The 25,490-nt window shown below is 48.5% G+C and overlaps 1 protein-coding gene across 1 annotated transcript in view; it reads left to right on the forward strand.

Moving 5' to 3' along the window:
• The window catches only part of LOC136626159 (alpha-2-macroglobulin-like), a 149,690-nt gene that overhangs the window by 17,862 nt on the left and 106,338 nt on the right, over positions 1-25,490 (forward strand). The window contains exons 6-7 of the mRNA XM_066600966.1: positions 10,112-10,268; positions 11,504-11,588. Of these exons, the coding sequence (XP_066457063.1) occupies positions 10,112-10,268; positions 11,504-11,588 (242 nt within the window). The remainder of the gene's footprint in view (positions 1-10,111; positions 10,269-11,503; positions 11,589-25,490) is intronic.

The following is a 25,490-nucleotide window of genomic DNA, read 5'->3' on the forward strand; positions in this document are numbered from 1 at the left end:
TAGGCTCCGACAGCAGAGAGGCTGGCAATATACAGTAAGAGAACCCCGACGGACGTCTACCAACAACGGAGCTGTACAGCCTTAAACCCTAATGTCTTCACAGGTCACACAGTGGACTGGAAAGGGTTAATGCAGGTGGGTTTCGGCCCACACTGCATGCCCCAGTCAGACTGGGGTTCTTTACAAGTGGACACATGTAGGTTAAACTCCCTGTGGACCCACTGCCTGGGTGGGTGCCAGGAAGCCACCGGCGGTACATAGAAATATCCCATTGCATTGCCCAACACAGCTGAGGTAGTAATGTCGTGCGTAATACAGGTGGGCTTCGGCCCACACTGCATGGCCCAGTCAGACGGGTTCTTTAGAAGTGTACAGATGTATTAAAAACTCAGTGTGCACCTACTGCATGGGTGGCTCCCTGGAACCCACCGGCGGTACATAAAAATATCCCATTGCATTGCCCAACACAGCTGAGGTAACGTCAGCTGTAATGCAGGTGGGCTAAAAATTAATTTGATTACACTGTAGGCGAGGGCCCACAAAAATTGCTGTATCAACAGTACTAATGTACATCCCAAAAATTGGCCATGGCCAGCCAAGAGGGCAGGTGAAACCCATTAATCGCTTTGGTTAATGTGGCTTAAGTGGTAACTAGGCCTGGAGGCAGCCCAGTGTAACGAAAAATTGGTTCAAGTTAAAGTTCCAATGCTTTTAAGCGCATTGAAACTTATAAAAATTGTTCTGAAAAATTATTTGAGTGAGCCTTGTGGCCCTAAGAAAAATTGCCCGTTCAGCGTGATTACGTGAGGTTTCAGGAGGAGGAGCAGGAGGAGGAGGAGGAGGAATATTAGACACAGATTGATGAAGCAGAAATGTCCCCGTTTTGGATGGTGAGAGAGAACGTAGCTTCCATCCGCGGGTGCAGCCTACGTATTGCTTACGTATCGCTGCTGTCCGCTGGTGGAGAACAGAAGTCTGGGGAAATCCAGCCTTTGTTCATCTTGATGAGTGTTAGCCTGTCGGCACTGTCGGTTGACAAGCGGCTACGCTTATCTGTGATGATTCCCCCAGCCGCACTAAACACCCTCTCCGACAAGACGCTAGCCGCAGGACAAGCAAGCACCTCCAGGGCATACAGCGCTAGTTCAGGCCACATGTCCAGCTTCGACACCCAGTAGTTGTAGGGGGCAGAGGCGTCACCAAGGATGGTCGTGCGATCCGCTACGTACTCCCTCACCATCCTTTTACAGTGCTCCCGCCGACTCAGCCGTGACTGGGGAGCGGTGACACAGTCTTGGTCGGGAGCCATAAAGCTGGCCAGGCCCTTAAAGACTGTTGCACTGCCTGGGATGTACATGCTGCTCGATCTACGCACATCCCCTGCTACCTTGCCCTCGGTACTGCGCCTTCTGCCACTAGCGCTGTCGGCTGGGAATTTTACCATCAGCTTGTCCGCAAGGGTCCTGTGGTATAGCAACACTCTCGAACCCCTTTCCTCTTCGGGAATCAGAGTGGGCAGGTTCTCCTTATACCGTGGATCGAGCAGTGTGTACACCCAGTAATCCGTCGTGGCCAGAATGCGTGCAACGCGAGGGTCACGAGAAAGGCATCCTAACATGAAGTCAGCCATGTGTGCCAGGGTACCTGTACGCAACACATGGCTGTCTTCACTAGGAAGATCACTATCAGGATCCTCCTCCTCCTCCTCCTCCTCCTCCTCAGGCCATACACGCTGAAAGGATGACAGGCAATCAGCCGGTGTACCGTCAGCAGCGGGCCAAGCTGTCTCTTCCCCCTCCTCCTCATCCTCCTCATGCTCCTCCTCCTCCTCCTGTACGCGCTGAGAAATAGACAGGAGGGTGCCCTGACTATCCAGTGGCATACTGTCTTCCCCCGCCCCCGTTTCCGAGCGCAAAGCAGCTGCCTTTATGGTTTGCAGGGAATTTCTCAAGATGCATAGCAGAGGAATGGTGACGCTAATGATTGTAGCATCGCCGCTCACCACCTGGGTAGACTCCTCAAAATTACCAAGGACATGGCAGATGTCTGCCAACCAGGCCCACTCTTCTGAAAGGAATTGAGGAGGCTGACTCCCACTGCGCCGCCCATGTTGGAGTTGGTATTCGACTATAGCTCTACGTTGTTCATAGAGCCTGGCCAACATGTGGAGCGTAGAGTTCCACCGTGTGGGCACGTCGCACAGCAGTCGGTGCACTGGCAGCTTAAAGTGATGTTGCAGGGTGCGCAGGGTGGCAGCGTCCGTGTGGGACTTGCGGAAATGTGCGCAGAGCCGGCGCGCCTTTACAAGCAGGTCTGACAAGCGTGGGTAGCTTTTCAGAAACCGCTGAACCACCAAATTAAAGACGTGGGCCAGGCATGGCACGTGCGTGAGGCTGCCGAGCTGCAGAGCCGCCACCAGGTTACGGCCGTTGTCACACACGACCATGCCCGGTTGGAGGCTCAGCGGCGCAAGCCAGCGGTCGGTCTGCTGTGTCAGACCCTGCAGCAGTTCGTGGGCCGTGTGCCTCTTATCGCCTAAGCTGAGTAGTTTCAGCACGGCCTGCTGACGCTTGCCCACCGCTGTGCTGCCACACCGCGCGACACCGACTGCTGGCGACATGCTGCTGCTAACACATCTTGATTGCGAGACAGAGGAGGAGGAGGAGGAGGAGGGTGCTTTAGTGGAGGAAGCATACACCTCCGCAGATACCAGCACCGAGCTGGGGCCCGCAATTCTGGGGGTGGGTAGGACGTGAGCGGTCCCAGGCTCTGACTCTGTCCCAGCCTCCACTAAATTCACCCAATGTGCCGTCAGGGAGATGTAGTGGCCCTGCCCGCCTGTGCTTGTCCACGTGTCCGTAGTTAAGTGGACCGTGGCAGTAACCGCGTTGGTGAGGGCGCGCACAATGTTGCGGGAGACGTGGTCGTGCAGGGCTGGGACGGCACATCGGGAAAAGTAGTGGCGACTGGGAACTGAGTAGCGCGGGGCCGCCGCCTCCATGATACTTTTGAAGGACTCAGTTTTCACAACCCTATACGGCAGCATCTCAAGGCTGATGAATTTTGCTATGCGGACGGTTAACGTTTGAGCGTGCGGGTGCGTGGCGGCGTACTTGTGCTTGCGCTCGAACACTTGCGCAAGCGACGGCTGAACGGTGCGCTGAACTACACTGCTGGATGGGGCCGAGGACAGCGGAGATGAGGGTGTGGGTGCAGGCCATGAGGCGGTAGTGCCTGTGTCCTGAGAGGGGGGTTGCATCTCAGTGGCAGGTTGGGGCACAGGGGGAGAGGCAGGGGTGCAAACCGGAGGCGGTGAACGGCCTTCGTCCCACCTTGTGGGGTGCTTGGCCATCATATGTCTGCGCATGGTGGTGGTGGTGAGGCTGTTGGTGTTGGCTCCCCGGCTGAGCTTTGCGCAACAAAGGTTGCACACCACTGTTCGTCGGTCGTCAGGCGTCTCTGTGAAAAACTGCCAGACCTTAGAGCACCTCGGCCTCTGCAGGGTGGCATGGCGCGAGGGGGCGCTTTGGGAAACACTTGGTGGATTATTCGGTCTGGCCCTGCCTCTACCCCTGGCCACCGCACTGCCTCTTGCAACCTGCCCTGCTGATGCCCTTGACTCCCCCTCTGAAGACCTGTCCTCCTGAGTAAGCGTTGCACACCAGGTGGGGTCAGTCACCTCATCGTCCTGCTGCTCTTCCTCCGAATCCTCTGTGCGCTGCTCCCTCGGACTTACTGCCCTTACTACTACCTCACTGCAAGACAACTGTGTCTGATCGTCATCGTCCTCCTCACCCACAGAAAGTTGTTGAGACAGTTGGCGGAAGTCCCCAGCCTCTTCCCCCGGACCCCGGGAACTTTCGAATGGTTGGGCATCAGTGACGATAAACTCCTCTGGTGGGAGAGGAACCGCTGCTGCCCAATCTAAGCAGGGGCCCGAGAACAGTTCCTGGGAGTGTTCCCGCTCCTGAGCAGGTGTTATTGTAGTGGAGTGAGGAGGCTGGGAGGAAGGAGGAGCAGCAGACAGAGGATTCGGATTGGCAGCAGTGGACGGCGCAGAACTGCGGGTAGACGATAGGTTGCTCGAAGCACTTTCTGCCATCCAGGACAGGACCTGCTCACACTGCTCATTTTCTAATAACCGTCTCCCGCGTGGACCCATTAATTGGGCGATGAATGTGGGGACGCCAGAAACGTGCCTCTCTCCTAATCGCGCAGCAGTCGGCTGCGACACACCTGGATCAGGAGCTTGGCCTGTGCCCACACCCTGACTTGGCCCTCCGCGTCCTCGGCCGCGTCCACGTCCTCTAGGCCTACCCCTACCCCTCAGCATGCTGTATTACCAGTGATTTGATTTCACAGGCAGGAAATAAATTGGCGCAAGACTGCAGGCCAAATATAATTTTTGCCCTTTTTGGAAAACGAAAGGCCCCACTGCCTCTAGTGAATGAATTATCTAAGTTTAATAACTGTGCTGTGTCCCTGCTAATGTGTCACAGAACGTGAGGGTAGCAGAGTTATTATAACTCTTGGAGAGCAGGTATTTTTTTCCCAATTAAGGAAAGCAAATGGCGAAGCCAGCAGTAAAGCGTAGCTGGGTGCGTCTGATTTAGCAATGTTGTTCACGCAGCTCACACGTCTCCACCGCCCTTAGGACGGACAGAGGCTGGACAAATAGATTTGTTTTCAGTTTTTTTCCACCAAAAGGCAGCACTGCGTATATTCAATGAACATGAGAAGTTTAATAACTGTGCTGTGTCCCTGCTTATGTGTCACAGAACGTGAGGGTAGCAGAGTTATTATAACTCTTGGAGAGCAGGTATTTTTTTCCCAATTAAGGAAAGCAAATGGCGAAGCCAGCAGTAAAGCGTAGCTGGGTGCGTCTGATTTAGCAATGTTGTTCACGCAGCTCACACGTCTCCACCGCCCTTAGGACGGACAGAGGCTGGACAAATAGATTTGTTTTCAGTTTTTTTCCACCAAAAGGCAGCACTGCGTATATTCAATGAACATGAGAAGTTTAATAACTGTGCTGTGTCCCTGCTTATGTGTCACAGAACGTGAGGGTAGCAGAGTTATTATAACTCTTGGAGAGCAGGTATTTTTTTCCCAATTAAGGAAAGCAAATGGCGAAGCCAGCAGTAAAGCGTAGCTGGGTGCGTCTGATTTAGCAATGTTGTTCACGCAGCTCACACGTCTCCACCGCCCTTAGGACGGACAGAGGCTGGACAAATAGATTTGTTTTCAGTTTTTTTCCACCAAAAGGCAGCACTGCGTATATTCAATGAACATGAGAAGTTTAATAACTGTGCTGTGTCCCTGCTTATGTGTCACAGAACGTGAGGGTAGCAGAGTTATTATAACTCTTGGAGAGCAGGTATTTTTTTCCCAATTAAGGAAAGCAAATGGCGAAGCCAGCAGTAAAGCGTAGCTGGGTGCGTCTGATTTAGCAATGTTGTTCACGCAGCTCACACGTCTCCACCGCCCTTAGGACGGACAGAGGCTGGACAAATAGATTTGTTTTCAGTTTTTTTCCACCAAAAGGCAGCACTGCGTATATTCAATGAACATGAGAAGTTTAATAACTGTGCTGTGTCCCTGCTTATGTGTCACAGAACGTGAGGGTAGCAGAGTTATTATAACTCTTGGAGAGCAGGTATTTTTTTCCCAATTAAGGAAAGCAAATGGCGAAGCCAGCAGTAAAGCGTAGCTGGGTGCGTCTGATTTAGCAATGTTGTTCACGCAGCTCACACGTCTCCACCGCCCTTAGGACGGACAGAGGCTGGACAAATAGATTTGTTTTCAGTTTTTTTCCACCAAAAGGCAGCACTGCGTATATTCAATGAACATGAGAAGTTTAATAACTGTGCTGTGTCCCTGCTTATGTGTCACAGAACGTGAGGGTAGCAGAGTTATTATAACTCTTGGAGAGCAGGTATTTTTTTCCCAATTAAGGAAAGCAAATGGCGAAGCCAGCAGTAAAGCGTAGCTGGGTGCGTCTGATTTAGCAATGTTGTTCACGCAGCTCACACGTGTCCACAGCCCTTAGGACGGACAGAGGCTGGACAAATAGATTTGTTTTCAGTTTTTTGGCACCAAAAGGCAGCACTGCGTATATTCAATGAATAACAACTGTGTTGTCGCCCTGCCTATACAATTCTTTCCCTGCAGTATCAATGGAGGGTGCAATGGTCTGCAGAGGCGATTTTGAGAAGCAAAAAAAAATGCAGCACAGCTAACAGCAGCCTGGACAGTACTGCACACGGATAAATATGGCCCTAGAAAGGACCGTTGAGGTTCTTGAAGGCTACACTCACTCCTAACACTCTCCCTGCCTATGCAGCACTTCTGTCCCTAATGCCAGGTGCAACGGTCTGCAGAGGTGATTTTGAGAAAAAAAAATTTGCCACTGCTAACAGCAGCCAACACACAGCTATCAGTGGCCCTAATAAGGACCTTTGGGGGGTCTTGAAGCCTACACTAACTACCAATTCTTTCCCTACAGCAGCTCCGGTACAAACAGCACTGTCCCTCATCTAACTCACACCGCATCTGAGGCGAACCGCGGGAGGGGCCGACTTTTATGTTCGGGTGACACCTGATCTTCCCAGCCACTCACAGCAGGGGGGTGGTATAGGGCTTGAACGTCACAGGGGGAAGTTGTAATGCCTTCCCTGTCTTTCAATTGGCCAGAAAAGCGCGCTAACGTCTCAGGGAAGGAAGTGAAAATAACCAGAACACCGCATGGTGTTCGTTACGAATAACGAACATCCCGAACACCCTAATATTCGCACGAATATCAAGCTCGGAAGAACACGTTCGCTCATCTCTATTTAAGATCCATTCAGTTTTTTATATTTTCTTGGGCTGTGGCCTTGGGCAAATAAAAAACAAACAAACATTCAGTTCTTCCCTATGAGTGCTCAGTCACACAGGCGTCGTGTTTCTGCAGGGTAAGACGGTCGTATCACGTGCGGACGACTCTCTGCATGACCTGCTCCATTGCCGGCCATGTGTTCTTTCTTCCGGCCTGTACAGAGAGTCGTCCACACCTGCAGTGCAACGGTCTTATCCTGCAGAAACATGGTCGGATTGGCGCCCGTGTGACTGAGCCCTCATTCTGTATAAATCACAGGGGAAATAGTCTAATAGTAATCAATTAGTCCTTCACAGTCTAGACTATTCTAAAAATAATATTTATTGATAATATATTTAAAAAATTGTGCTACATGTTTTAAGATATTATCAATAAATATTATTTTTAGAATAGTCTTCCCTATCGTTCTGCACTCAATACCTCATAATGAAAAGAGAATATTAGTTTTTCACTTATGAAAAACTGACAAACATTTTTTAACATTTTGCATTGACATAAGTTTTCACACCCTTAGGGTGGGTTCACACGAGCGTGTTTTGGTGCGTGCATACGCACGCACAAAAACACGCTTGATTTTAAATCCCCGGCTGCTGATAGATCAGCAGTTCAGCACCACAGTGCAGGGGACAGCAGGAGAAGACGCAGCTGTGCCCCGGCAGCTGAAGGGAGGTGAGTATCTATTTTTTAAATTTTCTTTACTATTTTAAAAGGCTTTTCAGGGAGGGGCTTATGAAGCCCTTCCCTGCAAAGCCACTAACAGCTGCCAGGGCTCAGCGGGGACTTCTGCCACTGTCCCCGGCTCTGTAGCGCTGCTGAGCTATCAGCAACTGGGGATTTAAAATCCCCGCCTACTGGTAGCTCTGATTGTTATTGGCTGGAGCAATTCAGCCAACCACAATCAGAGCTACCAGCAGGCGGGGATTTTAATTCCCCGGCTGGTGATAGCTCAGAACTACAGAGCCTGGGACAGCGCTAGAAGTCGCAGCCGAGCCCCCCTATTTTAAATGGCTTCTCAGGGAAGGGCTTCATAAGCCCTTCCCTGAAAAGCCATTGACAGGATGCCAGCAGCAGGATTCTCTACCGCAGCTGTCATGTGTGACAGCTGCGGTTGAGAATTGAAGAATTCCTTTTGCTGCATCTGCCCCAGATGTGGCAGATGTAGCAGCAGGGAATTCTTTTAACTAGCGGGGTGAAGGATACATCTGCCGCATGTGGCAGATGTGTTCTTCATGCCCGCAGGGGTCACAGCGGCGGCGGAGAGGTAAGTTTTTTTTATTCTTTTTTTGTTTTTCACTAAAATGTTTCTTTTTCAGGGAAGGGCTTATATGTAAAGCCCTTCCCTGGAAAAGAATGCAGGGGACCGGCAGAGCATTGTTTTCAATGGAGCCGCCGGCAGCAGCCGCGGCTCCTTTGACAACAAGCATGCAGCTGTGTTCACGCGTGTTTTTGCTCGTACCTTCGTGCGGACGTATGTACGCACCTAAGTACACACCAAAACACGCTCGTGTGAACGTATCCTTAGATGTGACACTTGATATTTAGCTCTGGGGTTCTCCGATTGATCTTGATAATCTGTGAGATGTTTCTACACTTTGATTGGAGTTATCTGTGGTAAATTCAGTTGATTAGACATAATTTTAAAAAGACATATCCCTGTCTTTATAAGGTCTCACAGCTCACAATGCATATCAGAGCCAAAACCATAAGGTGGAAAGAACTGCCGTTAAAGCTCAGAAACAGAATTGTGTGGAGGCGTAGATCTGGAGAAAACTAGAAAAACTTTCTGAGGCGCTAAAAGTTCCCAAGTGCCCAGCGGCCTCCATAATTTTTAAATGGACAAAGTCTAGAACAACCATGATTTTTCCTAAAGCTTGCGATCCTACCAAACTAAGTAATTGGGGGAGAATGGCTTTGGTAAGAGAGTTGACTAAGAACCCAATGGTCACTCTGGCTGAGTTTCAAAGATCCTATATGCAGATGGGAGAAACTTCCAGAAAGTCAACCATCACTGCAGTTCTCCACCACCCTGGGCTTTATGGCAGAGTAGCAAGAAAGAAGCCTCTCCTCAGTAAAAAAACATGTAACGCCTGACTGAAATTTACCAAAAAGCAACTAAAGGACTCTCAGACTGTGAGAAACAAGATTCTGTGGTCTGATGAAACCAAGATTGAACTTTTTGGCCACAATTCTAAATGCTATATCTGGAGGTAACCTGGCACTGCTCATCACCTGCTAACCACTAGCTGTTATTGGCTGAGCGCTCAGCCAATCAGCACAGTCCTTTCAGGAGGCAGGGATTTCTAAATCCCCGCCTGCTGAAAGTGCTGGATAGCAGTGTCGGGGAGCCAGCCGGAAGACATGTCTGAGCGGTGGAGAGGTGAGTAATTTTTAAAAAAAGTTTTTTACCATTTAATGATGATTTTTCAGGGAAGGGCTTATATTTCAAGCCCTTCCCCGAAAATCATACTGCAGGGTTTGCCACAAACCACTGCTTTCACTGGGACCGGCAGCAGCGCTGATCCCACTGAAAGCTATGGGATAGCATGCTGCACTTCTGCCACAGCTGTACTAGCTCTGACAGCTGTGGCTGAAGTCTGCGGTATTCTTCCTATCTTCTCAATGGGGTTAGCGCTGCTGCCGCTGGCCCCAGTGAAAAGACTGGCAATATCCCGGCGTCATCCCGGCTTTTTTCCTGGTGAGTGTTTTCACTTGCTCTCACAGCGCAACAGAGAAAAAAACGCCAGTGGGTGTCAGCCCAAAAACTAACATTTTGTCTCACTTTGTCATTATGGGGTATTGTTTGCAGAATGATGGGGAAAACTTGATATTTATTTTTATAAATTTGCAAAAGGCCACAAGATAACAAAATGTAAAAAAAGTGAAAGAGTCTGAAGATTTTCTTAATGCACTGTACTTTAAAAGACATTGGGAAGCTTCTAGTTGCTTTTATGGTGGTGGTGGGTCCTCTTATCTATGGGGCCGCAGTGCTGCTGGACTGGTTGCAGTTATGTTAGAACTGCTTCTAAGACAGAAACAAGATTGTGAGAAAGAGGAGAAGAAAATCCTTGATCTCCAGGGACACACTGAAACATTCTATATATTTTTCATTGCAGTATGAGACAGAATATAATGAAAAGAGTTCTCTGGTCTGCTGGGGTCGTCTTGAGGGCCAGTCCAACCCTAAATTAGACTTTATGCCATAAGAAATCCCATTATTTCTCTCTCCTCCTTCAGGATCCAAATAACCAGCGCATAGCACAGTGGCTGGATGTATCTACAACACAAGGATTTGCTGAGTTCAGCTTCCCTCTGGCCCATGAATTAGCTCATGGGGAGTACAAAATTAAGATATCTGATGTCTGTAGACAATCCTTTAAAGTTGATGAATACGGTAAGCTGACATAAAAATAATTCAATGATCATGTAGCCTACTCTGCAGAGTTGCCAACCAGAATATTCTGTTTTCCTGGACACCTTATCAAAAATCACTGACAAACAACATTTTTTACAGATCCACTGAAAAGCCATACTAAATGACAATGATAAGTAATTCATGTCCATAGGTCAGATACTGATATGAACTCATTACAAGTAATTACCGTGAACTGTAAAAAGATGATAATTAGAGATGAGCGAACGTACTCGGATAAGCACTACTCGTCCGAGTAATTTGCTTTATCCGAGTATCTCGCCGCTCGTCCTGAAAGATTCGGGGCGCTCCGCTGCTGACAGGTGAGTCGCAGCGGGGAGCAGGGGAGAGCGGGCGGGAGAGAAGGAGAGAAAGATCTCCCCTCCGTTCCTCCCCGCTCTCCCCTGCAGCTCCCCGCTCCGCAGCGCGTCCCGAATCTTTCATGACGAGCGGGGAGGTACTCGGATAAAGCACATTACTCGGACGAGTAGTGCTTATCCGAGTACGTTCGCTCATCTCTAATGATAATTACAGTGATGATCTGCTTGAGTATCACCAGCCTCAAAAAGATTCATAGACACCTCAAATATTTTCACGGATGCTAGAAAAAAAGCTTTCTGTTTTTACTGACTGTGCAGGAATTTCTGGATGGTTGGCAACCCTGCCTGTTCTATACCTCCATGTAATTCACTTGAATATCAGAAAATTCTATAACTAAATAAATCTAAAACATAAAACCAAGAAGTGACAAACATTCCTAAACAAAAAAATAGCATAACCTCAAAAATGCATTAAACAAATTTAATACAAAATATCTACACATTTGGTGTTCCCATAACAGTAAGACACAGTACAATAGTTATTTGTAGTGATTGGCAAATGGCTTAAAAATAGCCTTTCTTTTAAATATGTAGTTTCACCATAACATAATTTTAACCTTTTCCTGACGTAGGCTGTACATGTACCTCATACGTTCGGTGTGATTGTATGGAGTGAGCTTGGGAGCCGAGCCTGCTCCTTTCACAGTAGGGGGCAGCTGTTTTTGATAGCTGACAGTCACCCACAACTGTTTTCACTATGTTTTCAGCCACATTATCCATTGTTGTACATGTCCTAGTTAGTATTACTTACATATTGTCTTGAAAAAAGTGCAATAAATGGACAATTAGCAGAAAATTGACAGAATTTGTAATAATTGACATTTCTATTCTCTCTAGTCTCACAAAGGTTTGAGTTTAATATCAAAGTCCCATCTGATGTAGCCCTAACAGATAAGTCCTTTCACCTGGATGCTTGTGGCAGGTAAGAAGACCAACAGTGTTACTGACTCCCAAACTCCATACATAGCAATAGTATCAACCAATAGATGCAACAGTACCAGCAATCAGTGTTCTGGATCCAAATTTCTCCAGCAGGATCTGGGGTATTCTGTAGCTTCCTAATTGTAAAGGATGGTGTGTGCACACATATGGAGATCACACTGAGACATGTTCAGCAAGAAGTCTAAGCAACTCTCTGGGCGTTACAGTGCCAGAGACTTATTTTATTAAAACACATAATACCTGCCCTTTATGGGCGTATAACATATGACGTACATGGTTTTCAAGCATGGTTATAGGTTTAAGCAAAGTGAGTCTCCTCCCCTCCTCCTCCTTCCCCCTCCCCTCCTCCTCCTTCCCTCTCCCAACGTCTTCTTTGTCTCACCATGTGCTCTAAGCACAGGATTCTCCTTTGCTTTAGAAGTTGAGAAGGGGGAGGGTAGGAGGCATGCAGCCAACATGTAATTTCCAGTTAGCTGAATGCCTATGTAATTTGACCGTAGACAGACTACTTCCTCATCATCCTACTGAACTCATATTGAGCTGATAATGTAACACACATCCCTTATCACGCCATTGTCCAGCAATTATCATGATAAAAGATGCTGCTGCTACTGGTCTCTGCAATGTCAAATCACTATAGCTGTGTAATACATATAGTTTATACAAATCAATAGACATTTTACACTGATTGATAATCATTTTCTACCACATCAGAACATACATGCAGTCAGACAGAATGGAGATGCTATTTTCAGGTAGCAGGTGATTGATTTCCCCAGTTCTGATCTCATAACATTTCTATGACACAACACGAAGTAACCTCTGGGTCACGGTGGGCTCTGTGGATAAAAAGAGGGTCACCAGCGAATGGACTTTATATACTTTATATGCATTACTTCATACTAGGAATACATCTGGTTCCTTCCTGTAGCACAGATGATCATCAAATGGTGTATATACTGTATCTAATATATAATCTGTACTCTTTATGGGTGACATACAGTATTATCTTAAACAGAAAATATCAACTTACGGTTTCCAAAACACAGAGTAAATGGTAACTTATGCAATTGTCTTCTTAGACATTAACATTTTATTGACCATCTACCAGTCTTGGTATCGTAGATTTCAAATTCAGTCTGAAGCAGTTTCTCCTCAGTTATGGGTAACCTAATGTCCGCTAAAAGTTTTTTGCTTATTTTAATGACCCAGAAACCTTATGCTGAGTAGTTCTCTATAACCTCATGGTTCTTTGCTATACTGTATATGACTGTCCATTGGGGATAATAAAAGAACATTAGCAACTTTTGCTATTTTGATACCACTATAGGAATTCTTGAAGGAGGAGATCAGTATTAAGGCCCATTTACACGCAAAGATAATCTTTTAAATGGTTGAAAGATTAAAAGTTTTAGCGACCTTTTTGCATAATGTGTTAATGGACACTAATTGCCATTAACACTTTATCATCTTCATCTGCATATAATGAGCCTCCAGAAGCTGTTTGCAGAGCCCAGCTTGTGATTAGTCACACACTCAGCTATGCGAGCAGCTGCATTGTTCTCATTGGGGGCTGCTGGCAATTAACAATGTTATGCGCTGGCTCCCCGCGGAGAACACAGCCTGCGGTCTACTGGAGATAAATACAAACTGCTTTATCTCCAATAGCTGAATGATGGATTTTAAGTTCACTTTAAAATCATTGTTCAAACGAAAAATGCAGGATGCCCACGTTTACATGTAACGATTATCGCTCAAATTCAGTCGTTTGAACAAATTTTGAGTGATAATCATTACGTGTAAATGGGCCTTTGGAAATAGGTGGCAAGCATGTAGTTACTTTTACTGCAATGCATTTAACTTAAGAGTAGTTTGTTTTACTTGCCAGGTGTTACAATTTGCGCACAAAGCTGAATATACTTTCAGTTATTCCTCTGTCTTGGTTCTGTCAACTCTATTTCCTTTTGTAGGTAAACCTCTCTGTCACTTCCTTATTGCGTGGCACTGTTTGGTCATCACTAGAGATGAGCGAGCATACTCGTCCGAGCTTGATGCTCGTTCGAGTATTAGGGTGCTCGAGATGCTCGTTACTCGAGACGAGCACCACGCGGTACTCGTCTCGATTAAACGAGCACTGACCATTGAATTCAATGGAGCCGGCAATACAGTCGGCTCCATTGAAAGCAATGGGCTGCCGGCGATTGCGGGATGAATTGTCGGGAAGGGCTTAAATATATAAGCCCTTCCCTGCAATTCATCCAGAAATGTGTAAAAATAAAAAAAAAATATATATACTCACCTTGTCCCGGCAGAACGATGTTAGCCCATTGAATTCAATGGAGCCGGCAATACAGCTGGCTCCATTGAAAGCAATGGGCTGCCGGTGATCGCGGGATGAATTGTCGGGAAGGGCTTAAATATATAAGCCCTTCCCTGCAATTCATCCAGAAATGTGTAAAAATAAAATATATATATATACTCACCTGGTCCCAGCAGACGGAGTTCAGCGTGGCAGGCTGCAGTTTCCCTGAACTGCTCTGAACAGCTGTGAGTAGTATTCAGCTGCCGGGGATTTAAAATCCCCGCCTGCTGAATGAGTTGCCTCTGATTGGTCACAGCCTGACCAATCAGAGGCAGCCCTCACTCACACCCATTCATGAATTCATGAATGGGTGAGTGAGGGCTGCCTCTGATTGGCTCAGCGCAGGGACAATGGGGTTCGTTACTCGAAACGAACTCTCGAGCATCACTGAAAGTTCGACTCGAGTAACGAGCACCCGAGCATTTTGGTGCTCGCTCATCTCTAGTCATCACCTCTCAGTACTCTCAAAGCTTCCTTTTCTCAGTTGATCAGTCATTCAACTACTACGTACTTTGCTCCAGACCCAGGTTTCTTTATCTCCACATCCAGACCAGAAATCATGCCACCAGCATAGCTCACTAAAGCAAATTTCTACCAAATGGTGCTGAATCTCATGAATTTACACAAAACTGACACTAGAGGGCAGCAGCCGTATAGATGCATTTCTTTGACTCAAACACGGCAGAGATTAAAGGGGTTTTCCAGGGAAATACTATTGATGACCTATCGTCAGGATAGGTCATCAATAGTTGATAGGCTGAGGTCTGTCACTTGGGACCCCAACCGATCAGCTGAGTGGGCACATGCTGCAAGCACCACAAATACACAGAGGTCAGAGTGGAAGCCTCCACGCCGACCTCCGTGTAGTGACCTGTGCTTGTAACTGCAGGCACAGCTCTCATTGAAATATATGAAATATATTCAACACCTACAGACATACACAGAACACAACCCTGTTCACACCAAGTGACTGCAACATAAAGGGAACACCACACAGAACAAGGCATTGTTCACACCTAGTGCAGTTCTCACCTTCAGACATAAACGGAACAAGACATTGTTCACACCTAGTGTAGTCCACACCTTCAGATATACACTGAACAGAACCCTGTTCACAGCTAGTGTAGTCCACACCTTCAGATATACCAAACAGGAACCTGCTCACACCTAGTGTAGTCCACACCTTCAGACATACACAGAACAGGACCCTATTCACACCTAGTGTAGTCCACACCTTCAGACATACACAGAACAGGACCCTATTCACACCTAGTGTAGTCCACACCTTCAGACATACACAGAACAGGACCCTATTCACACCTAGTGTAGTCCACACCTTTAGACATACACAGAACAGGACATTGTTCACACCTAGTGTAGTCCACACCTTCAGACATACACAGAACAGGGCCCTATTCACACCTAGTGTAGTCCACACCTTTAGACATACACAGAACAGGACATTGTTCAACATAGTGTAGTCCACACCTAAAGGGTGAAAATCCACTTGCGTTTTTCTTGCATGTTTTTTTCACGCGATATCGCTGCATTTTATTACACGGTTGTCAATGGGACTTTCTAATGGTAAAAACGCATCGCACAAAAATAGCACAGCACCAACTTGCGATGCTATTTTAACATTAGGAAGTCCCATTGAGAAAATCAGGAACACATACCTGCAATGCTGAATCTGCAGAGCGTTGCACCCTCCCTCCCAGCTCTTCACATCAGGACTGAATCTGCCATAGAAATCAGCCATTAGCTCCTACTTAACAACGGAGCTCTCTCTGCTGCCACCTAGTAGTGAAATCTTGGATAACACTCAAAAGCAAGGCAAAGCCAGAAGAGAGGGAGCCTTTAGAAAATTAATAGTCAGACACCCTTTTCTTTAATTAAGAGAACTACATCTATACGAGTTCCGCCATTGAAGGCTAAATCTCACGATGACCAGTCTGCCAATGACCAGAAATATCCAGCTTGCCTGCAAATCTCTTATACTTCAATTTAGGAGCTAACAGGAGGAGGGGGAGAAACGATGTACCACTGAGTTTCTTGAACTAAATTGGCAGTCCACCCAGAGGTGGGACATCTCGTATGCCCACATTTTATAGACTTTCTCTGCATTAATATCTCGAAAAAACGAAATATAAACTGCTCTTTACGTATTCTAATACTCTGGGGGACCCTAGGTGTAAATAACCTGCTATTAAACAAGTTATACCAGTATACTACCAACCATCACGGAGACACATTCAGGAAATTTTTCACCTTACCAAGCCATGGACCCCAATTAGGCGGTGCAGGTGGCCAGCATAACACATGGCGAAATATAAATAGAACTGACAATGCCGCGGTGCCAACCCCAAACAACTGCTCCAAATTCTGACTACGGCTCCAGCCACTTATAGGTGCATAACTCACAGACCCTACAAGAAGACCCCACAACACAGAGTGCTATCCACGCACAGATTGGAATAGAACCCACTGTTGCACACCCCCCACGGAGATGGGGAGGGAAGGAGGAGAGGAAACAAGGGAAAAAAATGGAAGGGGCATGGACAAATTTATTAAAAAGAACGATCCAAACAAAATGTCACAGAAAACCCCTTCGGGAAATAGACACTCCTCAACTACATTGAAGTTTAGAGGCAAGAAAGATAAAATCCCTTCGAAAACTTCACAGGACCCACTCCCTACAAGCCAAGACTCGGATATCCCACAGGATTCAGACCAAGAACTACTCCTCTCCGGGCCACAGCCCAAACTAAACATTTGACTCGGGAGCCCTCCAGGCCACCTCGGTGGCACAAGAAGTATCACAACTACTAATCCCTATACTAGAAAGTCCCATTGACAATCTCGTTAAAAAAAGCAGTGATATTGTGTGAAAAAAACGCACAAGAAATACGCAAGTGGGTATTCACCCTCAGATATACTCAAAACAGGACATTGTTCACACCTAGTGTAGACCAAATCTTCAGAAATGCTGAACAGGAACCTGTTCACACTTAGTGCAGTCCACACCTTCAGACATATACAGAACATGACCTTGTTCACACCTAGTGTAGTCCACACCTTCAGACATATACAGAACAGGACATTGTTCACACCTAGTGTAGTCCACACCTTCAGACATACACAAAACAGGACATTGTTCACACCTAGTGTAGTCCACACCTTCAGACATACACCTAACAGGTCATTGTTCACACTTAAAGCCTGCTCACTAGAGATGAGCGAACACCAAAATGTTCGGGTGTTCGTTATTCGTAACGAACTTCCCGTGATGCTCGAGGGTTCGTTTCGAACAACGAACCCCATTGAAGTCAATGGGCGACCAGAACATTTTTGTATTTCGCCGATGCTCGCTAAGGTTTTCATGTGTGAAAATCTGGGCAATTCAGGAAAGTGATGGGAATGACACAGTGACGGATAGGGCAGGCGAGGGGCTACATGTTGGGCTGCATCCTAAGTTCACAGGTCCCACTATTAAGCCACAATAGCGGCAAGAGTGGGCCCCCCCCCCTCCCAACAACTTTTACTTCTGAAAAGCGCTCATTAGCATGGCATACCTTTGCTAAGCACCACACTACCTCCAACAAAGCACAATCACTGCCTGCATGACACTCCACTGCCACTTCTCCTGAGTTACATGCTGCCCAACCGCACCCCCTCCCCCCCACAGCGCACACCAAACTGTCCCTGCGCAGCCTTCAGCTGCCCTCATGCCACACCACCCTCATGTCTATTTATAAGTGCGTCTGCCACGACGAGGGACCGCAGGCACACACTGCACAGGGTTGGCACGGCTAGGTAGCGACCCTCTTTAATAGGGGCGGGGCGATAGCCCACAATGCTGTACAGAAGCAATGAGAAATACAATCCTGTGCCACCGCCATCAGGAGCTGCACACGTGGGCATAGCAATGGGGAACCTATGTGCCACACACTATTCATTCTGTCAAGGTGTCTGCATGCCCCAGTCAGACTGGTTATATGCACCTTAACAGTAACCGCGTTGGTGGTAATGTGGTGGTGACTGCGGACCTAGTACCACGGTTGTATTTTGTTGGTTTTCGGAATGTGGCCAGGATTAAGTGGGCCGTGGCGGGGGGATGGTGGGGGGGCTCTCTTGTAGTGTCGGTAAAGGTGAAATTCTTGGACTGCCGCCAGACGAACCAATGCAAAGGCATTTGCCAACAATGTTTTCCCTGTTGGAGGAGGAGGGGGATGTTTTTGAGGCACTACGTGTCCTCTCCACGTGTCCGTGGTTATATGCACCTTAACAGTAACCGCGTTGGTGGTAATGTGGTGGTGACTGCGGACCTAGTACCACGGTTGTATTTTGTTGGTTTTCGGAATGTGGCCAGGATTAAGTGGGCCGTGGCGGGGGGATGGTGGGGGGGCTCTCTTGTAGTGTCGGTAAAGGTGAAATTCTTGGACTGCCGCCAGACGAACCAATGCAAAGGCATTTGCCAACAATGTTTTCCCTGTTGGAGGAGGAGGGGGATGTTTTTGAGGCACTACGTGTCCTCTCCACGTGTCCGTTCCATGTAAGCAATAGTAGCACTCAAGACAGGCCCCAGTAACAATTCTGAAGCAGCAGTATAGCGGGAGCGCAGTCTTCGTTCCATGTAAGCAATAGTAGCACTCAAGACAGGCCCCAGTAACAATTCTGAAGCAGCAGTATAGCGGGAGCGCAGTCTTCGTTCCATGTAAGCAATAGTAGCACTCAAGACAGGCCCCAGTAACAATTCTGAAGCAGCAGTATAGCGGGAGCGCAGTCTTCGTTCCATGTAAGCAATAGTAGCACTCAAGACAGGCCCCAGTAACAATTCTGAAGCAGCAGTATAGCGGGAGTGCAGTCTTCGTTCCATGTAAGCAATAGTAGCACTCAAGACAGGCCCCAGTAACAATTCTGAAGCAGCAGTATAGCGGGAGCGCAGTCTTCGTTCCATTTCAGTAGCCTTAGTATAGCCAAGGCACAAGTGACATTTATGTAGCTAAACTGTAGGCCAACCCCACACACCTTTCTGTACCATGAGTGCAGGCGAAGAACATAGAAATTACTATGATTACACTGTAGGTGAGGGCCCCAAAAAATTGGTGTACCAACAGTACTAATGTACCTCAGTAAAAATTGGCCATGCCCAACCAAGATGGCAGGTGAATCGCTTTGGTTAATGTGGCTTAAGTGGTAACTAGGCCTGGAGGCAGCCCAGTGTAACGAAAAATTGGTTCAAGTTAAAGTTCCAACGCTTTTAAGCTAATTGAAACTTATAAAAATTGTTCTGAAAAATTATTTGAGTGAGCCTTGTGGCCCTAAGAAAAATTGCCCGTTCAGCGTGATTACGTGAGGTTTCAGGAGGAGGAGCAGGAGGAGGAGGAGGAGGAATATTAGACACAGATTGATGAAGCACAAATGTCCCCGTTTTGGATGGTGAGAGAGAACGTAGCTTCCATCCGCGGGTGCAGCCTACGTATTGCTTACGTATCGCTGCTGTCCGCTGGTGGAGAACAGAAGTCTGGCGAAATCCAGCCTTTGTTCATCTTGATGAGTGTTAGCCTGTCGGCACTGTCGGTTGACAAGCGGCTACGCTTATCGGTGATGATTCCCCCAGCCGCACTAAACACCCTCTCCGACAACACGCTAGCCGCAGGACAAGCAAGCACCTCAAGGGCATACAGGGCTAGTTCAGGCCACGTGTCCAGCTTCGACACCCAGTAGTTGTAGGGGGCAGAGGCGTCACCAAGGATGGTCGTGCGATCCGCTACGTACTCCCTCACCATCCTTTTGCAGTGCTCCCGCCGACTCAGCCGTGACTGGGGAGCGGTGACACAGTCTTGGTGGGGAGCCATAAAGCTGGCCAGGCCCTTAAAGACTGTTGCACTGCCTGGGATGTACATGCTGCTCGATCTACGCACATCCCCTGCAACATGGCCCTCGGAACTGCGCCTTCTGCCACTAGCGCTGTCGGCTGGGAATTTTACCATCAGCTTGTCCGCAAGGGTCCTGTGGTATAGCAACACTCTCGAACCCCTTTCCTCTTCGGGAATCAGAGTGGGCAGGTTCTCCTTATACCGTGGATCGAGCAGTGTGTACACCCAGTAATCCGTAGTGGCCAGAATGCGTGCAACGCGAGGGTCACGAGAAAGGCATCCTAACATGAAGTCAGCCATGTGTGCCAGGGTACCTGTACGCAACACATGGCTGTCTTCACTAGGAAGATCACTTTCAGGATCCTCCTCCTCCTCCTCCTCCTCAGGCCATACACGCTGAAAGGATGACAGGCAATCAGCCGGTGTACCGTCAGCAGCGGGCCAAGCTGTCTCTTCCCCCTCCTCCTCATCCTCCTCATGCTCCTCCTCCTCCTCCTGTACGCGCTGAGAAATAGACAGGAGGGTGCCCTGACTATCCAGCGGCATACTGTCTTCCCCCGCCCCCGTTTCCGAGCGCAAAGCAGCTGCCTTTATGGTTTGCAGGGAATTTCTCAAGATGCATAGCAGAGGAATGGTGACGCTAATGATTGTAGCATCGCCGCTCACCACCTGGGTAGACTCCTCAAAATTACCAAGGACATGGCAGATGTCTGCCAACCAGGCCCACTCTTCTGAAAGGAATTGAGGAGGCTGACTCCCACTGCGCCGCCCATGTTGGAGTTGGTATTCGACTATAGCTCTACGCTGTTCATAGAGCCTGGCCAACATGTGGAGCGTAGAGTTCCACCGTGTGGGCACGTCGCACAGCAGTCGGTGCACTGGCAGCTTAAAGTGATGTTGCAGGGTGCGCAGGGTGGCAGCGTCCGTGTGGGACTTGCGGAAATGTGCGCAGAGCCGGCGCGCCTTTACGAGCAGGTCTGACAAGCGTGGGTAGCTTTTCAGAAACCGCTGAACCACCAAATTAAAGACGTGGGCCAGGCATGGCACGTGCGTGAGGCTGCCGAGCTGCAGAGCCGCCACCAGGTTACGGCCGTTGTCACACACGACCATGCCCGGTTGGAGGCTCAGTGGCGCAAGCCAGCGGTCGGTCTGCTGTGTCAGACCCTGCAGCAGTTCGTGGGCCGTGTGCCTCTTATCGCCTAAGCTGAGTAGTTTCAGCACGGCCTGCTGACGCTTGCCCACCGCTGTGCTGCCACACCGCGCGACACCGACTGCTGGCGACATGCTGCTGCTAACACATCTTGATTGTGAGACAGAGGAGGAGGAGGAGGAGGAGGGTGCTTTAGTGGAGGAAGCATACACCTCCGCAGATACCAGCACCGAGCTGGGGCCCGCAATTCTGGGGGTGGGTAGGACGTGAGCGGTCCCAGGCTCTGACTCTGTCCCAGCCTCCACTAAATTCACCCAATGTGCCGTCAGGGAGATGTAGTGGCCCTGCCCGCCTGTGCTTGTCCACGTGTCCGTAGTTAAGTGGACCGTGGCAGTAACCGCGTTGGTGAGGGCGCGCACAATGTTGCGGGAGACGTGGTCGTGCAGGGCTGGGACGGCACATCGGGAAAAGTAGTGGCGACTGGGAACTGAGTAGCGCGGGGCCGCCGCCTCCATGATACTTTTGAAGGACTCCGTTTCCACAACCCTATACGGCAGCATCTCAAGGCTGATGAATTTTGCGATGCGGACGGTTAACGTTTGAGCGTGCGGGTGCGTGGCGGCGTACTTGCGCTTGCGCTCGAACACTTGCGCAAGCGACGGCTGAACGGTGCGCTGAACTACACTGCTGGATGGGGCCGAGGACAGCGGAGATGAGGGTGTGGGTGCAGGCCATGAGGCGGTAGTGCCTGTGTCCTGAGAGGGGGGTTGCATCTCAGTGGCAGGTTGGGGCACAGGGGGAGAGGCAGGGGTGCAAACCGGAGGCGGTGAACGGCCTTTGTCCCACCTTGCGGGGTGCTTGGCCATCATATGTCTGCGCATGCTGGTGGTGGTGAGGCTGTTGGTGTTGGCTCCCCGGCTGAGCTTTGCGCGACAAAGGTTGCACACCACTGTTCGTCGGTCGTCAGGCGTCTCTGTGAAAAACTGCCAGACCTTAGAGCACCTCGGCCTCCGCAGGGTGGCATGGCGCGAGGGGGCGCTTTGGGAAACACTTGGTGGATTATTCGGTCTGGCCCTGCCTCTACCCCTGGCCACTGCACTGCCTCTTGCAACCTGCCCTGCTGATGCCCTTGACTCCCCCTCTGAAGACCTGTCCTCCTGAGTAAGCGTTGCACACCAGGTGGGGTCAGTCACCTCATCGTCCTGCTGCTCTTCCTCCGAATCCTCTGTGCGCTGCTCCCTGGGACTTACTGCCCTTACTACTACCTCACTGCAAGACAACTGTGTCTGATCGTCATCGTCCTCCTCACCCACAGAAAGTTGTTGAGACAGTTGGCGGAAGTCCCCAGCCTCTTCCCCCGGACCCCGGGAACTTTCGAATGGTTGGGCATCAGTGACGATAAACTCCTCTGGTGGGAGAGGAACCGCTGCTGCCCAATCTAAGCAGGGGCCCGAGAACAGTTCCTGGGAGTGTTCCCGCTCCTGAGCAGGTGTCATTGTAGTGGACTGAGGAGGCTGGGAGGAAGGAGGAGCAGCAGACAGAGGATTCGGATTGGCAGCAGTGGACGGCGCAGAACTGCGGGTAGACGATAGGTTGCTCGAAGCACTTTCTGCCATCCAGGACAGGACCTGCTCACACTGCTCATTTTCTAATAACCGTCTCCCGCGTGGACCCATTAATTGGGCGATGAATGTGGGGACGCCAGAAACGTGCCTCTCTCCTAATCGCGCAGCAGACAGCTGCGACACACCTGGATCAGGAGCTTGGCCTGTGCCCACACCCTCACTTGGCCCTCCGCGTCCTCGGCCACGTCCACGTCCACGTCCTCTAGGCTTACCCCTACCCCTCAGCATGCTGTATTACCAGTGATTAGATTTCCCAGGCAGGAAATAAATTGGCGCAAGACTGCAGGCCAAATATAATTTTTGCCCTTTTTGGAAAACGAAAGGCCCCACTGCCTCTAGTGAATGAATTATCTAAGTTTAATAACTGTGCTGTGTCCCTGCTTATGTGTCACAGAACGTGAGGGTAGCAGAGTTATTAACTGTGGCAGAGCAGGTATTTTTTTTTCCCAATTAAGGAAAGCAAATGGCGAAGCCAGCAGTAAAGCGTAGCTGGGTGCGTATGATTTAGCAATGTTTTTCACGCAGCTCACACGTCTCCACAGGCGTAAGGACGGACACAGGCTGGACAAATAGATTTCTTTTCAGTTTTTTCCCACCAACAGGCAGCACTGCGTATATTCAATGAACCTGAGAAGTTTAATAACTGTGCTGTGTCCCTGCTTATGTGTCACAGAACGTGAGGGTAGCAGAGTTATTAACTGTGGCAGAGCAGGTATTTTTTTTCCCAATTAAGGAAAGCAAATGGCGAAGCCAGCAGTAAAGCGTAGCTGGGTGCGTATGATTTAGCAATGTTTTTCACGCAGCTCACACGTCTCCACCGCCCGTAAGGACGGACAGAGGCTGGACAAATAGATTTCTTTTCAGTTTTTTCCCACCAACAGGCAGCACTGCGTATATTCTATGAACCTGCGAAGTTTAATAACTGCGCTGTGTCCCTGCTTATGTGTCACAGAACGTGAGGGTAGCAGAGTTATTATAACTCTTGGAGAGCAGGTATTTTTTTTCCCAATTAAGGAAAGCAAATGGCGAAGCCAGCAGTAAAGCGTAGCTGGGTGCGTATGATTTAGCAATGTTTTTCACGCAGCTCACACGTCTCCACCGCCCGTAAGGACGGACACAGGCTGGACAAATAGATTTCTTTTCAGTTTTTTCCCACCAACAGGCAGCACTGCGTATATTCTATGAATAATAACTGTGTTGTGGCCCTGCCTATACAATTCTTTCCCTGCAGTATCAATGGAGGGTGGAATGCTCTGCAGAGGCGATTTTGAGAAGCCCAAAAAAAATGCAGCACAGCCAACAGCAGCCTGGACAGTACTGCACACGGATAAATATGGCCCTAGAAAGGACCGTTGAGGTTCTTGAAGGCTACACTCACTCCTAACACTCTCCCTGCCTATGCAGCACTTCTGTCCCTAATGCCAGGTGCAACGGTCTGCAGAGGCGATTTTGAGAAAAAAAAAATCCCACTGCTAACAGCAGCCAACACACAGCTATCAGTGGCCCTAATAAGGACCTTTGGGGGGTCTTGAAGCCTACACTAACTACCAATTCTTTCCCTACAGCAGCTCCGGTATAAACAGCACTGTCCCTCATCTAACTCACACCGCATCTGAGGCGAGCCGCGGGAGGGGCCGACTTTTATATTAGGCGAACACCTGATCTCGCCAGCCACTCACAGCAGGGGGGTGGTATAGGGCTTAAACGTTGCAGGGGGAAGTTGTAATGCCTTCCCTGTCTTTCAATTGGCCAGAAAAGCGCGCTAACGTCTCAGGGAAGGAAGTGAAAGTAACCAGAACACCGCATGGTGTTCGTCACGAATAACGAACATCCCGAACACCCTAATATTCGCACGAATATCAAGCTCGGACGAACGCGTTCGCTCATCTCTACTGCTCACATCACAGACAGATGGAAAACCCTACACAGACTGTCATATGAGCATAAATAAAACAGGAGCTAGTTCAAATGTCCACACACCAAAGATTAAGAGCATCAGACACCAAACTGATGTAAAAGGAGCATGTCAGATATCACCCACCTGACAACATAGAGGACATCAGATGTCTGAAGGTTGCATCTGATAAAGGGCCCGCAGAACAGGGAGATCAGGTGTCCAGACCATCTTCAAGGAAGGTGGGAAAAGGAACTCAAAGTCGTCCAGATCTTCAAGGCAAAATATTTGATAGAACTTCATCTTCAACACTGGAAGTAGAGCTAGGTACTCTCTATGAGGAAGTATAAGTTGTGACTCCCCAGTACTCAGACAATTTTCCTTTTCTTCTCTTCACTTTCACTAACACTATCTCTTTCTGAAAAATTGAGCATCTTGTAGAGGGGATTTAGTTTAGTGGAAATGATTTTGTATTCGTTTGTTGACTATTCAGTGTATCATCTGCAACCTATATCAATGATCTTGAACCAAGGAGCCAATAATCTGTTTTTCGACCTCATTTGAAGCATTGAACCTCAGTGCTGTTACTACTTCCCCAGATTGCCTAAAAACATCATGTAAGGTGAGAATCTAGTTGCACTGTCAACTCGGTTATTATAAGCCCACATCAGTTCTGAAACATATATTCTGACCATTTTGGTTTCTGTTGTGACTCAAGAGTTCTTAACATTTCTAATAGGGTTCTTTTGAACCTTTTCACAGACCCTATTTTCCTGTTAGTGGTGAGGAGTATTTCACCTATTTTTTCAGGTATAATTTACTTGGTTAATATAATGAAATAACTGTTTCAAAATGAGAGTTACCAGTATTTCAATGTTAAATATGCATACAAGGTTTGGTAGCCTTAGAGGCAGTGACAGGTTCCCTTTATTTTACACAGGTCCCTAACTTACAAATGAACACACATGTATA

This window comes from Eleutherodactylus coqui, chromosome 4, assembly GCF_035609145.1.
Source record: "Eleutherodactylus coqui strain aEleCoq1 chromosome 4, aEleCoq1.hap1, whole genome shotgun sequence".
In the NCBI taxonomy this organism is placed as follows: domain Eukaryota; kingdom Metazoa; phylum Chordata; class Amphibia; order Anura; family Eleutherodactylidae; genus Eleutherodactylus; species Eleutherodactylus coqui.